Source organism: Amyelois transitella, chromosome 5 (assembly GCF_032362555.1).
Source record: "Amyelois transitella isolate CPQ chromosome 5, ilAmyTran1.1, whole genome shotgun sequence".
Lineage (NCBI taxonomy): Eukaryota > Metazoa > Arthropoda > Insecta > Lepidoptera > Pyralidae > Amyelois > Amyelois transitella.
The window spans coordinates 7,055,296-7,071,417 of record NC_083508.1 but is presented as its reverse complement, the minus strand read 5'-3'; the positions used below and the strand labels follow the sequence as shown (position 1 = coordinate 7,071,417).

The 16,122-nt window shown below is 36.5% G+C and overlaps 1 protein-coding gene across 1 annotated transcript; it reads left to right on the top strand.

Moving 5' to 3' along the window:
- The first annotated feature begins 455 nt into the window (after window positions 1-455).
- Window positions 456-14,924, top strand: LOC106131865 (kinesin heavy chain). Its single transcript, XM_013331106.2, has 19 exons — window positions 456-806; window positions 2,951-3,122; window positions 3,220-3,363; window positions 3,492-3,635; window positions 3,756-3,880; window positions 4,034-4,287; window positions 4,533-4,641; window positions 4,819-4,953; window positions 5,096-5,268; window positions 5,713-5,902; window positions 6,048-6,338; window positions 6,445-6,606; window positions 6,758-6,924; window positions 7,059-7,160; window positions 9,575-9,692; window positions 10,163-10,390; window positions 10,661-10,775; window positions 11,005-11,115; window positions 12,521-14,924. The coding sequence occupies exons 1-19, from the start codon at window positions 660-662 to the stop codon at window positions 12,529-12,531; spliced, it is 2,898 nt and encodes a 965-aa protein (XP_013186560.1). The 5' UTR covers window positions 456-659; the 3' UTR covers window positions 12,532-14,924.
- The last annotated feature ends 1,198 nt before the right edge of the window (window positions 14,925-16,122 follow it).

Genomic DNA, 16,122 nt, shown 5'->3' with positions numbered 1-16,122 from the left:
AATAATGGAAACAGATAGACACATGTAAACACTGGTAAACCCTTTATAATAAATAATAGAATAATTATTCAAAGGTACAACAAACGTTTTTTGTCTATTGACAGCGCCATCTCTCTAAACTTATTAGGAGTGGACACGCAACGTGGTATGTATTGACCGCGTTGTAGTTCTACCGATTTGCATTAGATAGCGTTGTATATAGTTTTATCGATATTTACTTTAGTTTTTATATCTTATGCATTTCCAATTCCGATCCCATATAAAATTATTTTGAAACAAACATAGAAAGGCGCCCACGCTCTTTTTATGTATTTATAATATAATTATCTCAGATAACCTTTTTGGGTGTACCTAGCTTAGCGTACAAATTGTCAATGTCAACATTGTATTGATTGAATGGTTGGTTGGCAAATGCAATCGATTATTTTTCTTCGTCATGTTGGCTATGCATAAGATATTCCACCAATAGAAAAGCAGTGGTGTGCTGCTGTGCCTTTCTTGCATGAATATGGCCGACATTTTGATACTGCTGTCATGAAGATTTTTCAGTAACAAATTTTTATCTTTGTAGTTCTTCATGCACGGTTTTAAGTTCCCGGAACGTTTTATTTTTTAATTGCTTAGACAGTGTTTAGTGTAAGCGTATTTTATTGTTTATAATGGCAGCTGATCGCGAGATTGCTGCTGAAGACAGCATTAGAGTCGTATGCCGATTTCGACCACTCAATGACTCCGAGGAAAAAGCTGGTTCAAAATTTATTGTGAAATTCCCTTCTGGACCTGATGACAATTGCATTTCAATAGGGGTGAGTTTCTATAGATTTACCACCTAATTTCGTATTCCTCTATCATCGCCCTAAATTAGATCATGATGACTAATACATTACGACTTGTTCACCTGCTATGAAATAGCCTTTCTTTTCTATTCCGCTTCGATGGTTATGATTGCGATCACGTATGTTAGGATTTTTCATGCATCTCATCGAAACTGAAAACAGCAGTCTTTGTTTTGTCAAAAAATCAATACAAATACCTTTTCGACCTTGACCCAAACATTCAGGAATATTTTTACGAAAAAGATGTACCTAGTACATAATCCATTTATTTAATTTATAATAATTATGTATACTGCACTTGCAATGTTTTGAGGGTAGTGTCGAAATAATTTTGAATATCTTTTTTAATGTCTTTAGTAATTCCCAAAATATGTTGATCCATATGTCATCTAGTATCTACAACAAATCAGTCAACTTTTTGTACATAGGTATTTTTTTATTTGCAATTTGGTAATTATTTGTTACACATTTTATGAGCTATTGTTTATATAGAAACATTTTTGTCTGCAAGTATTTAATACAAATGTAGGTATTTGTTTTATATATTTACTAAGTGTAATCAGTTTTTATACTAATTACAGCTTTTGCCCACAGCTTCCAAATTAATGTAGTCTTTATTTGGTGGATAATTAACTACATTTACACAATATTTTATTAAAGTTAGTCTAGGTGTTTAGGTCTCTATATAAGACATGCATAGAGGCTAGACCTCTTGTCCCTTTTATTAATAAAACTACAAAGTTTTCTGTTAAAAAGACACTATAATAGTTTACCTTTTTTAACACCATACAAAATAGTTCAGTGTGTCAAAGTAAATATGTAAAATGTTTTTTTATTTTATTACCCTAGTCTAGGCTTTAATGTGGTTTTATTTTTCTGTGAGAGGTTGTGGAACAAGTTTATATTGTTGAAGATTTTTTAATTTTATATTTTGTTACTTTTGGCAAACCAAACAAATAATATAAATAAAACATGTTTTCATACCAATATTCACATATATTTCTCTTTACAAATTAGACAAAGCCAATAGACTTGATATGACTTTTTAAAAACATAAAAGAAATTACTTTCGAAGAAAGTTTTTGCTTCGAAAGTATTTTCTTATTCATATAATTTAATGAAACAAATTATTGCAAAATCAGTAGTAGGTAGTTAGCACTCAATTTGTGGTACTACCTACCTAAAAGAGATAACATACTGTGATAAATAAATGGATATCAAATACACATTTATATGTTTACTTACTGTTTCAAGTGTATTTTCTTTCATTTATACAGAAAAAAACATCAGAATGATAAACACAATAAATAGAAAGAAGATTGTTTTCTGTTTATTTTGTTAAAAATTCTCTTCTAGCTAATGAATTATGTAATTTATACAAAATATGAAAGTGCTCAAATTATTATATAAGTCCTGTTTTTTTTTGTTTTGTCCAATATTTCCTGTATGCATCTGAATCAGTATTAATTCAGCATAAAAGTAATAAAATAGATAGGTACATTAACCACAAGTTATCCTTTGTGTAAGTGATGTCATGTTTGTGAGCAGTTGAATCACCCCCTATGTAATCTAAAACTGTTCTGAAAAGACCTTGATTTGTATTTAGATAGAACTCTTAAAGTTGAAATCAAATTAGTATACACTGTGATCATACATCAAAAGTATTACATCAATAAATTAACGGCCTCTGTGGCGCAGCGGTAGTACGCTTGTCTGTGTTACCGGAGGTCCCGGGTTCGAATCCCGGTCAGGGCATGATGAGAAAAGAACTTTCTCTGATTGGCCTGGGTCTTGGATGTTTATCTATATAAGTATTTATTATTATTATAAAATAAAGTATCGTTGAGTTAGTATCTCGTAACACAAGTCTCGAACTTACTTCGATGCTAACTCAATCTGTGTAATTTGTCCTGTATATATTTATTAAATATTTGAGACTGCATACATACATATCTGAATATTTATTTCTCCAAAGCAAAACATATATATTATCTAAATATTTTTCCTCCAAAGAAATACATACATACATTTCTAAAGACTTTTCTTCCTTTTTCTTGCAAGATCGAATGATTCTTTCTTTAAACATTCAATTGTGTCATTCTTTTTTGTTATAGGGTAAAGTATACCTGTTTGACAAAGTCTTTAAACCCAATGCTACCCAAGAGAAGGTCTACAATGAAGCTGCTAAAAGTATTGTATCAGATGTCCTGGCTGGGTACAATGGCACCATATTTGCCTATGGTCAGACTAGCTCAGGAAAAACACATACAATGGAAGGTGTCATAGGTATGATTTATATTCTAGAAGTCATTAGCAAATAATAAAATGAAACTTGCTTTAATAGTACTTGCAATACAAAATAAAATTATTTTTTAATTAACAGGAGATCCAGGGAAACAGGGTATTATTCCACGGATAGTCAATGATATATTCAACCACATCTATGCTATGGAAGAGAACCTTGAGTTTCACATCAAAGTGTCATATTTTGAAATCTACATGGACAAAATCAGGGACTTGTTGGATGGTAATTATTTAATTTATTTTCAAATAATATGAAATATACTTTATATTGCTTATCTTATTTATATTTGACGTTCAATATTCTGAAGTACTATATGGTATTGTACTTAATTCCTTATTCAATGTTTTCAGTATCAAAAGTGAACCTCAGTGTTCATGAAGACAAAAACAGAGTCCCATTCGTTAAAGGTGCTACTGAACGATTTGTGTCCAGTCCTGAGGAAGTGTTTGAAGTTATTGAAGAAGGAAAATCAAATAGACATATTGCTGTCACAAGTAAGTTTATTTCGATAAAATTACGAAGGTATGTCTCTGTAGTTAGGTATATGTCTGAGTGTACATCAAACAATTATTATAGAGCCAAGTAGAAATAATAACATCAATTTAACTTTACAGACATGAATGAACACTCATCTAGATCTCACTCAGTCTTCCTCATCAATGTAAAGCAAGAGAACTTGGAGAACCAAAAGAAACTATCAGGAAAGTTGTATCTTGTTGACTTGGCTGGTTCAGAAAAGGTAAATGAGTTTGGTTTAACTAAAGACTAATTCTTATGTGCAAGAATTGAAAAATCTAGTTAGTATGTATTTTTTGTAAGAGTTTTTAACATCTCTTTTAATAAATTAATTTTAAAATCCTAAAAATTAAGAATGTTTTCTTTCTACTCTCAGGTTTCTAAAACTGGTGCTGAAGGTACTGTTCTTGACGAGGCCAAGAACATCAATAAGTCACTATCAGCTTTGGGTAATGTGATCTCAGCTTTAGCAGATGGAAACAAATCCCATATCCCCTACAGAGATTCTAAATTGACACGTATTCTACAAGAGTCACTTGGAGGTAACGCCAGAACGACTATTGTCATCTGTTGTTCCCCTGCTTCATTCAATGAGAGTGAAACCAAGAGTACACTAGACTTTGGTAAAAGGTAAGTCTTTTTTACGTGTTCATTTATGTTTTTTACTTTGGGAATATAAATATGAGACACAAAAAGAATAATGACACCTAGATTACAAAAAGATATTGATAACTGGTCACAACAGAAAGTTATAGGGATGAAAAATGTTTCACTTTTTTCATTAATTAAATTGAAAGGAAGGAAGTTAAAACATTAGTTTTATTTATATGTAGCCATTTTCAAATTACCTATTTCGTTATTTTTTATTTTCATAGGGCCAAAACTGTTAAGAATGTTGTGTGTGTCAATGAAGAACTTACGGCTGAAGAATGGAAACGTCGTTATGAAAGGGAGAAGGAGAAGGTGGCTAGGCTGAAGGGCAAGGTAAGAAGAATAAATAAGTACTTTATACAAGACCATTATTTTTCTTTTTTAGCTTATTCTGTCTCACTGTTGCTGCAGTAAAAGCCATACCTTTTGTTAGGTTTTTGCCAGATCATCAGATCATCTTGTACCTACTTGGTTATCCAATTATTTTTTAATTTAATTTCTCTATTTAAGGTTGAGAAACTAGAGGCTGAGCTTGCCCGCTGGCGCTCTGGCGAGACAGTCCGGCCTGAGGAACAAGTCAACTTGCAAGAGATTGACGCCGTCACCCCGGTCACGTCGTTCATTGAAGAGAAACCGCCAGTACCCGTAAGTACATTAACTATGTTTTTTTCAAAGAATATTGTTTTTTACACCAATGTGAATACGAATTTTTCCTGATGTGGAGCCCAGCTAGATCGTTTTTTTTGCCGCGAAGAAAAATAATGTTGACATTGTTACTTGTGTTCAGCCTGTTCCTGTAGCAGTATCGAGCGCTGTTGAAGACGCGGCCATGCAAGGCAAGCTGGAGGCTTTGTATCAACAACTGGACGATAAAGATGAGGAGATCAACCAGCAGTCGCAGCTTGTGGAGAAACTCAAGGAACAGATGATGGAGCAGGAGGAACTTATCGCCTGCACAAGGTTTGCTCCATTGTATTAAAAGCTTGATCAGAAACTTAGTTGACCTTATAGAGTATTTTGGGTCGATTTGTAGTAATTGGAAACAGACTTGTTTTAGAATATGCTTAGTAATAAAAGAAGCTGTTATCAAGGCTGAAGCGACCATAAAGTGTTTCATGTATTGTTTGCAGCTTTATATTTCAATTTACTTTTTGAGCCGCAATATGGCGTGGTCATGGTCAGTTGTGTTTCTGGTTAAACTATATTATACAAGATTACTGCACTTTACGTCTTCATAATTGTTATGAGAAATAGTCAGATTTAAAATTCAAGTATAAGGATGTACCTATTCAAGTTCGTCTTAATAACCTAATTAAGGTTACCATAAAAAAAATTATCAATTATCATCATCAATAAAAAAAATTAATGTATAACAATAGACATTAATTTGTATTTGTAATGTAGGCGTGACTACGAAACTCTGCAAGGCGACATGAACCGCATCCAGCAAGAGAACGAAGCCGCCAAGGAGGAAGTGAAAGAGGTGCTCCAAGCCCTGGAAGAGTTGGCCGTCAACTACGACCAGAAATCGCAGGAGGTTGACAGCAAGAGCCGCGAGTGCGACCAACTATCGGAGGAGTTACAGACCAATAAGGTATTAATATTCAACTAGCGACCCCAGCCCGGCTTTTATATATCTACATTATAAACCTTTTTGAATCACTACAAAATACATGGGACACGCAGCCTGAAGCAACTTTGTTTTATAAGTACTCAATTATATATTTCAATATTGACAGAGCGCATTGACAACTGCTACTGCCGAGCTACAACAACTGCGTGACTTGTCAGCCCACCAGCGCAAGCGCATCGCTGAATTACTCACGAATCTGCTTCGAGACTTGGCTGAAATTGGGGCAGCGGTTGGAGGCTCCGAACTAGACTTCAAACTGAATGTGGACACTGTTGGCAAGCTTGAAGAGGAGTTCACGGTCGCTCGCTTGCACATTAGCAAGATGAAGAGTGAAGTTAAGAACATTGTTCAACGTTGCCATTCGCTCGAGTCTGCTAACATTGACGCCAACCAAAAGGTATGTTGATAAACATTTTTCATTTTCCCATGATTAATTTAGCAACGACAGCCTAATCGATATTATATAAAATAAACTAAAAATTTATTTTGCAATTTTTTTATAGATTGAAGAATACGAGCGTTCGCTGGGCGAATGCCGACTGCTGATATCTCAGCACGAGGCTCGGTGCGCGTCGCTGGCGGAGTCCATGCGCGAAGCCGAGAACAAGAAGCGGCAGCTCGAGGAGGCGGCCGACGCGCTGCGCGAGGAGTGTGCGCGGTTGCAAGTATGTTTCGCTTTAACAGGGAATATATTGTTGTGCTTAATAAGAGTAATCGATTACTTAATTCTGTTTGTCTTAAGTCAGACCGAGTATTTCAAAGGCATTTTCATTGACTGTGATAGTAGTAGTCTAAAACGAAAATGTGTGGTGACAGGCGGCCGAGCGCGTGCAGCTGGCGGCGGCGGAGCAGCGCGCCGACTCGCAGGTGCGCGGCGCGCTCGAGGCGCAGCTGGAGCAGCTGCGGGCCGCGCACGCCACGCAGCTGGCCGCGCTGCGCGACGAGCTGGCCGCGCTGCAGCGGCACCACCAGGAACTCCGAGAGTGAGTATACCTATACCCTCACTCGGACACTTTTCAATCTTCGACATCGGCATCGGACAATTCTTGAAATCCAAATGATAAGTGCTTTAAGTAGTCTCTACTTCTTTTAAAATAAAACTGTATTTTTTTTGCAGCTCATACCAGGAGCTGACACTGGCGCGCCAGCAGTTGCAAGACGACTACGAGAAGCTGAAGCGTGAGGAAGCAGACAAGTCCGCCAAACTCAAGGAACTCATGTTAGTGTCGCGCTCGCCCCGGAGAAACCTCGACAAAGCTGAGAAGGAAGTCGCCAATCAGCATATGCTGATGAAAGACGAACTCCCGCACTTCCAACATATTATTTCCCCAAAAAGAGAAAAACTCGGCTACCATTTCGGCCTCGAGAAGCCGCTAGACAAAGAGGAAAAGTCGCTCTCGGCAATCCCCAAGTTCTCTCCCCGACATGCCTGCAACATCCACCCGCTCCAGCTACACCTACTTATATCAGTTACCATGATCCTCCTCACCCATCGCTACCCACAAATAGTCGTTTTGGTTTGAGCTTTCTAACATCTTCTGTGATAAATACAGATCTCTCTACAGATAGACAATATTAGTTTCAGTGCCTTTTAATTAATTGATCACAGGTGGACATATTATTTGGTCTCGCCCGGGTATTTGTAGGAGATCTGCGAATTTAACCAGTGATCAGTTTACGCTTTCGTGATTCATACTTTTAGCTTATGTTCTTTTTTCGTCACAGCAATATTTTAGACTTACTTACTATATCTATAAATAACATAAGCTAATTGTATGTTGTTGATTGTTGTTTTATAACAATGTTCATATTTTTTATGCATTTTTATGCTTCGCTTCAGATGTTGATTGTGATGCTAGTCAACAATGCATTTATATTAGTGAAATTATACAAAAATTATTTTAGTACGGTTTCTGCTTGAAAAGATTGTTGGATGTAGTTCTTTAATCTTAGCATGTTTGATATTGTGGTACGGTATTTAGAAGTTTGCATGATTTCCCGGTGATGTTAGTCGTAAAACGTATAAAGTATCAAAGGCTAGATTTAATTCGCGTGGAAAAAACAAAACTCTTCGTGCTAATTTACAACTATAGGTAATAAAAAATTTAAAAAATATTAAATACAATAGAACAACAACAATATTGCATTTATGCATTTTATGTTGTGTTGAAATAATTTCACTGCCTTTTTGTTGTATTTTTCGAGTTTGTAAAACCGTCACAATCAGGGTAAAGTTGCAAATTAACGTCACAATGCTCCTGACATAATTAGCAAAAATAACGAAATTTCTGCTCATTATGATGGCATGGCTCCGTATTACGTCACAACCATTGGTCGGCAATGGCTTCAATAATGGATTCTAACAACTGCAATTCATAATTATGCTTGAGTACGAATTGAAGTCTTGCGGGTTTTGATGTTGTCCGGGATTATTATCGCTCAAAATGCGTCGTTATGCTAGTCGTTAATTACTTGTTTATTAAGATTGTAGGCTCTCTGTAACATACGCAATTTGTTACGTATAAACGTGTAAGAAGTGAGAGCATGCGCAAGTCTTAATTAGTCTGTAAATAGAAATGTAAATATTATTAAGTGTTTGTAAAGAGAGTCAGTTAATATTTTTATCAACGTATTTTTCTATACAGCCTGACCATATGCTATCAATTGAGAGCTCTAGGAGAATTCTTATTCGACTATTAAAATACCTTAGAATACAAATTGTTGTTATATATAAAATTAGTTATAAGGCTATATGGAACCATTTAGTAATAATAACGTCATATTAATCAACAAAAATCAATACATTCTTGATTTGCATTTATTAAAGAGAACAGTATTACAATTATTTCATTAGTTCACGTTAATGAGTCATCTATTTTTGTTTTTGACCATTTTGCATAAGTATACACCCATTGATCTCATCCCACGCTGCTTGCTATTGCATTTTAATGTTACCATAATATCCTCACTTCCTTTTAGTCGGTGTGCACTGAAAAATGCCGAAGAGTGATTGTCGCCTCGATCCGGTAACCCGGTTGAAACTCGTGCAAGCAGACTCAATGTCTGTTGTCTGTTTGCACGTGTCTCATTTCCCACTTTATATTAGTAAAAATTTAATCTAGAAAAGCTAATAATTAAATCTATCAGTCTTAAATTGAATAGCTTCTGATATGAAGCGCCTTTTATGAAACTGTTTGGTATGATAACTGTGACCACATGTAGTCGATGTAAGTACTAAGTAGAAGTAGTGCCAGGTCTCGTAACGCCTTCCGCTTTTTACTTTTGAGTTGTCATTTTATTCCGCACGTATCCCATTCATACTCATTTTGCCGGGAGTTGGCATTTTCTAAATTCGGCCTAAGAGTGTAGTGCGAGGTATATGGGTGCGTGCCGAAAGACATGACAGCTCAGACTCATCTGTTTGCAGGTAATACCTAAGGCCTTCGTACGACTTCAATTCCAATTTCTGGTGTCATGTTGTCAATAATTTCGCAAATTTATTGTAAATATTTTTATAAGTATTGATTATACTGATTTACATAGCGAATTGCGCCGTGACATCGGAAATCGGTATCCATGCATGTTTATTGACGTTTCATGTAAAGAGGATTAACCGTGATGTGATGTTTACAGTCAAAGCGTGGAGAGGCGTGAGCAGGCGCGCGCTGACCTCAAGGGGCTTGAGGACACCGTGGCCAAGGAGTTGCAGACATTACACAATCTGCGCAAGCTGTTCGTCCAGGACTTGCAGGTATATATACATACATAGATCACGTCTTTAGCTAATAGTCTCGATGGCTGGATGGCGTGATGATGTCAATGAGATTTAGATAGTGAAAGGTTGCTATATCATTGCATAAAAATAGAATTTTCAGTTTTTCCCTTGATTGATTTACAATCTGCATGGTAAGAGTTGTTATGTAGTTGTCACTATGTTTTTTCTTCGAAATGTAGGCTATACTAGAACTAAAAGTGTGACCCATACATAATTTTAAGTAATTTCATTTAAAAAGAGGCTTCCGAAATAAGTTTTATTTTCTTTTAAACTTTCATATATATGTTATATTTGAAATGAATAAAAGACGTTCTCATACCAGTAGATTGTTTCTAAATATAACACATTAACAATGATTATTGAATTCTATGAATATTAGTTTTAACTCGTATGAATGAGTAATGAGAAATTCATTCTTATAGAAAATAACAATTTTTTCATAACAGGCCAGGATAAAGAAATCGACCAACTCCGAAGAGGGCGCCGAAGAGGAGGGCGGTTCTCTCGCGCAGAAGCAGAAGATCTCGTTCCTGGAGAACAACCTGGAGCAGCTGACGAAGGTGCACAAGCAGCTGGTGCGCGACAACGCCGACCTGCGCTGCGAGCTGCCCAAGCTGGAGAAGCGGCTGCGAGCCACCATGGAGCGGGTCAAGGCGCTTGAAACCGCGCTCAAGGTAAAATATAAATAGTAATACATAAGGACTGAGCCAGAGATGAGGCCGGAACGTCACTCGTTACGGCCGGTCCTGAAAAACCTACAGGATGATTTTTTTACGATCTTCTATTTAGTTTCACCTGTCCCAATGTTGGTCCTAAAATCAAATCTAATTTAATTCACTTAAGTTGGTTAAAGGGACGCGGCGATTAAACGACAAAAAACTTATCGAGTTTATGCTTGTAGTTTAAATTATGTCACAAACAAACAATACGTTTTTATTTTGCAGGAAGCAAAAGAAGGCGCTATGCGTGACCGTAAGAGATATCAGTTCGAGGTCGATAGAATCAAGGAGGCAGTGCGCGCAAAGAATCTCGCTCGAAGAGGCCCGCAGGCGCAAATTGGTAGGTTTATAATTACGTCAGGCAATCAACAGACAGTCAACCTTCTTTCTTTTGTTTTAACAACTTCAATAGCAGCTTATGGATGCAAAATCATAGCAATTAAGTTTTAATATTTTTTGCGAAACTTAGATTAGCTTTATAGTAAGAGATAACGGAACCATTCGTTTGCTGAGCATGCAACAGAGAAAACTACTTTACGCTAAATATAAAGCGTTTGTGTTAATTACAGCGAAGCCGATCCGCGCGGGCGGCGGCCACGTGGTGGGCGGCGCGCCCGGCGTGCTGCGCGCGGCGCCTGCGCAGGACATCAAGCGGAAATCCATCATCGTGGGCGCTAGAGGTATAGTTTACAGCTAGACTACGCAGGCGAACTTGCCTACGTTAAATTAAAAATCTGGTTAATTTTCGTTCCTATGGGAATTTCAAGGAGTCCTCTCTTATTACACCATTACACCATATAAGTATCCTTACGTTGTTCTGGGGTTTATATGTTCAGCGGTTTTGGCTGTCTGTAGATATATCAGTCAGTCAAATTCATCATTTCTGTCGCATTAGATAAAATCAATTTGTGTCTCTTCAAACTCTTCATGTCATTGGCAATATCACCGAAAGTCCTGTGGAAGCCACATTATAGAAAAGAAAGAAAGGTAAATTCAACATAGAAAGAGAGGTCGCATAAAAAATCCCTGACACGACATTTTACGACCAGGAGACATGACATGTACATCGTTACAACATTAGTATGTTACTCACATGAGTCAACTTTGCATTTGAATCGTAGTACCATGTCTTTATTTAACGTCTTCCTCCTGGCTTTAGTCCCAGTTGCATGCTCACCACTATGGAGCCTGGAGCCTGGAGTATGCCTTTGTACATGGATCCTGGATTGGGGTAGTCAGGTATTTACACAAAGCAACTTCCATCTGACCTCCGCTACCTTTGTAGGGAAACTTACCTGTTGGATTGTTCATGGTTACACATCAAGTTGCCTGAATGTGCAGGTTTCCTCTCGATGTTTTGATTCCCTCACCGCAAGAGCATCGGTTAGTATTCAAACTAATGTACATAACTTTGAGGCACCTTACCGATTCGACCACCGACGCTCTATGTGTTTAAAAAAGTACATATATATAATCACGTCTATATCCCTTGCGGGGTAAACAGAGCCAACAGTCTTAAAAAGATTGATAGGCCAGGTTCAGCTGTTTGGCTTAATGATGGAATTGAAATTCAAACGTAATGTTGTGATGTGAAAGAAGATGTAGTTACAGGAATAGAAAAGGGTATGTTAAGATGGTTTGGTCATGTGGAGAGGATGAATGAAAGCAGGTTGACTAAGCAGATATACAAGGAGAGTGTGGAGGGAAAGGTCGGAGTGGGAAGACCTAGACGAACGTATCTTGATCAAATTAAGGACGTCCTGGTAAAGGGTCAGGTCAAAAGTACCCGAAACCGCCGAGCTTGTATGAAGAGAGTTATGAATGTGGACGAAGCGAAAGAAGTATGCAGAGATCGTGGCAAGTGGAAAGAGGTAGTCTCTGCCTACCCCTCCGGGAAAGAGGCGTGATTTTATGTATGTATGTATGTATGTATAGTGACAGGTTGCTAGCCTGTCGCCTAAAAGAAGAATCCCAAGTTTATACGCCTATTCCTTAGTCGCCTTTTACGACATCCATGGGAAAGAGATGGAGCGATCGTATTATTTTTCGTGCCACTTCAAATTAAACAAGTCTTTTCTATTTCAGATGAAAGTTGAAGAGGTAGCCGTTACAGCATAGAGAATTTAAATGAAACTTTATAGGTGTACCTACCATGGGCGGCGGAATCATTTCTTGAAATATACCCATTATATTTACTACGTGTTAAAAGCCTAATAATAAACGCAAGAAAAAAAAAAGAAAAATATCGTAGTCCTCTTAGGCTTAAAATTTCGAGCTATTTAACCTTAACGTCAGTAAGTGCACATGGATTTAGAACTAATAGCTTTTCGCTAATTGTAATAGGTCAGGTTTCATATAAATTCATTATTACTATCGGTTATCATTAGATACCCGTGCAAAAAGTATTAAAAGTGAGCGGACCCGAGGCTTCGATGGTCTTTGATGTTGCTATTTTTAAATCAAATGGAACGATATTTTTATGAAATGACAAGTATTAAATTTAGTTTTGTGTCTTTCAAGCTTAACTGCATTTTATGCTAAATTATATACATACCTAATCAATTTTGTGATTATCATGGGGAGAAATGAGGTTAGTGCGGTACGTTAACTAACGATGAGTACAAAGTTGCCGAGCCAGTTACCAAATGTACGAATAACCAACATGTAGAGGGCGGCCCCATTTCTTTCCATGTCTTATAAAAACAAACGACAATGATTTAAAGATGCAATATGTTATTATCTTTAAGAATAAATACGCTGTGACTTATTGCAGACTTGCATCTGCTGCCGCACAAATAAAATCAATAAAAATAAAAATACAAAAAAAGTAAACAGCGTTTCGAATAGTCCTCTTATTCCACGTGTGGTAGCAAATGCATACCAGTGTGCATCTTCAATGTGTAGTTGTAGACTAAGCTTCTTTAATATATATTTTTATATATTGTGATAAGCGTTGTTATGCCGACATGTGAGCATTTATTTAGTTAAAGATCGACTTTTGGTATATACTATACATTCACAAGGTGTAATGGGTGATAACTCGGGAGTGATGGGCGTCAGAGGTAGCTCGGTATCGGTTCTGTCAACTAGCGTGGTTCGCGACGCCTGGGCGACTTGCTGCCACTAGCAAGTTCTCGGCCGCTAGGCACGGTCTGCGCCAGAAGGATTCACGATACGTTTAGTGGGCGATTTTTATATTCGCATTTCGGAATATGAAAATCTCTTTCAACTAAAATACATTTTTTGCTCTGGTAACTATAAAGATAAAATTGCCGAAACACAATAGTTGAAACGTTTAATAGAGTTTATGCATAATAAAATTAGAGTAGGTTATCATTCATATCACCTTTCGCTTGGCCCTCATCGCGCGTCACTTTCACGTTTGCTTGTGAGCTGTGATGATTTATTTTTGTAGCAAATGTTCTACATATTTTTATTACGTCTGTATGTACGTTTCTATAGTAATTTTAGTCACTAAGTTCCATGTTTGGCTTTTGTAACTATATCTACGACTAGGGTGAACTATATAACGTTCTTTTATTTAGTAACACAACGAAAAGAAATGTCTCAGTTTTGTCTGCAGAATACTTAACACAGAGCTTACAATTTAACATCTCAGTGTAGTTTTCAAAGTTCTGTTTTTTTTTATTGGTTAAATTTATCTTTTTGCCTTTAAGGTGCATCAGCTTCATAGTAGATCTGTAACTTATGTAAGTACTTATGAACTAATCACGTTGGGATTCAGTTGAGCGTGGGCTCGCAGTAGCTATTCTGAAGCGAGTCCAAGCGCTGTTCTCTATGAGGAGTTATGGAACTATAGCAGGCTACATGTCCAGAAAACCAAAGATGAATCACAATTTTTAGGATTTATTTTTTTGAGATTATTTAGCAACAAAAATTTATTTAAGCCCCGAATTACTTAATGGTTCCAAAGCTCCTTAGTGTGTTGCAATACATTTATCATTTAGGTGTAAAGTTGTAGTAAATTATTTCACACTTAAGTTAGAAAATACTTGATTTTATTATATTTTATTTATTTGTATTTCATTAAAAGAAACTAAATTATCTTGTTTTCACTTAAGAAGTGTTATACGCTTTTTTACATACCTCTATTTACATTATTTTAAAGTAATCATGATCAAACATATATTTTACATTCTAAATTAGAGATGTTTACAAAGATGCATTCCATTCGGAAAATTTGTATCTTTGTGTATCTTTAAGTTGGTTGTTTTGTTAAAATATAGTTAGTAAGAGGCTATCCTCGGTTTCCACTCGCCTGTTGCATAGATAGCTCAAACCGGAGTCCCAGGGCTCCGCGCTCGCGGATCGGTGGCCGGCGAACCCCAAACCGGCAGGCTTGCCTTTGCACCAAGTGATTTAGTTTGTATTGACATCTTTTGTATGATGTATTTAATATACGGAAAATTCTCAAAAAAGAGTGTTTTCTTGATTTTTATTTATTATAAAAATAAAATTATGAATTTAATTTGCTAGAGCGACTTTTTATTTCGTTGGGAGACTACACACCTGTCTGGTCCAATTTATGGAAAATAAGAGGGCACCAATACCTAATAACAAAACAAAGAAATGCTTTTTCTGTAAATAAAAATGCTCTTTGTACATGCCGATCTCCGGAATGGCACACAGAAATGATGCCGTAGCAAAGACAATATTAAAGCTATAAGATTGAACAACTTTGGCTCAAGGACATTAAATACCTTATAACGAATAGTTTTTTTTTAGTTTTGCACATATGGAGCAATGTGTAATATTCGAATACACAATTGCTTCCTGTGTTGAACATTTTTATTGGTATCGATAAATTGGCATTAATTAATTACCTTAAAAGATAACTAGGTACATCTAAATGTTCGTGTCGGCGACTCCGTTTAAAATGGTCTATTTTGCGGAATTTGGCAATGAACAATACGAAACGCTAATTCACTAAGCCCTTAATCCCTTTATATACGAACGTTGAAAGGCAATAGGTCTAAATTTCTCTATTTTTCTACCAGTCAAGTTCAAAGCAGGAACTTTTCTAGAACTACCTATTTACGTAAACTGTTTATATCTATATTATTAACCGTTTTTTTTATATAGAGTATTTTTTTTTTGATTCTTTATGTTCAACTTATGTCACAGCTTTTTGTTTGGAGGAGAGAATTTGTAGTTTTTTTTTCTTTTATGAACTGCTACAAAATTGTATAGTGAAAGTGATTATAAATCAATAAAAGTTAATCAAAAGGAAACTTTAAGCTAGGTACCTACTTCTTTTTAAGGATGAGCCAGCAAGCTGTCTTTATCGTACCCTCGATTCCATCATGCTATTCAGCAGAATGAATCCTTCCAGAATTTTGGCTCTGTCTATCCCTTAAAGGATAAAGAAGTGTTAAACTTTGGAATAATGTAAAAATTTCGTATGGGTTTGTCTATTTAGTGTCCCACTTCTGGGTAAAGGCCTCCACAAGCCTCTTTCTGTAGAGCATAGTTTTGCTTTTCACTCGGAAAGGTGTTTTCCCGCCATCTCCGTGGTCCTCCCCTAGGCATACGCCCTTCCGGGGCTTCCTTCATTGATTTGATAGATAGAATGTCCAGTTCAATTCCATTTTTGTTTGGCTGACTTAACGCCCGCGTCTATATACGGTTTCGGCACGTAAGTTCTTTATTTCGTATTTAATCTACTC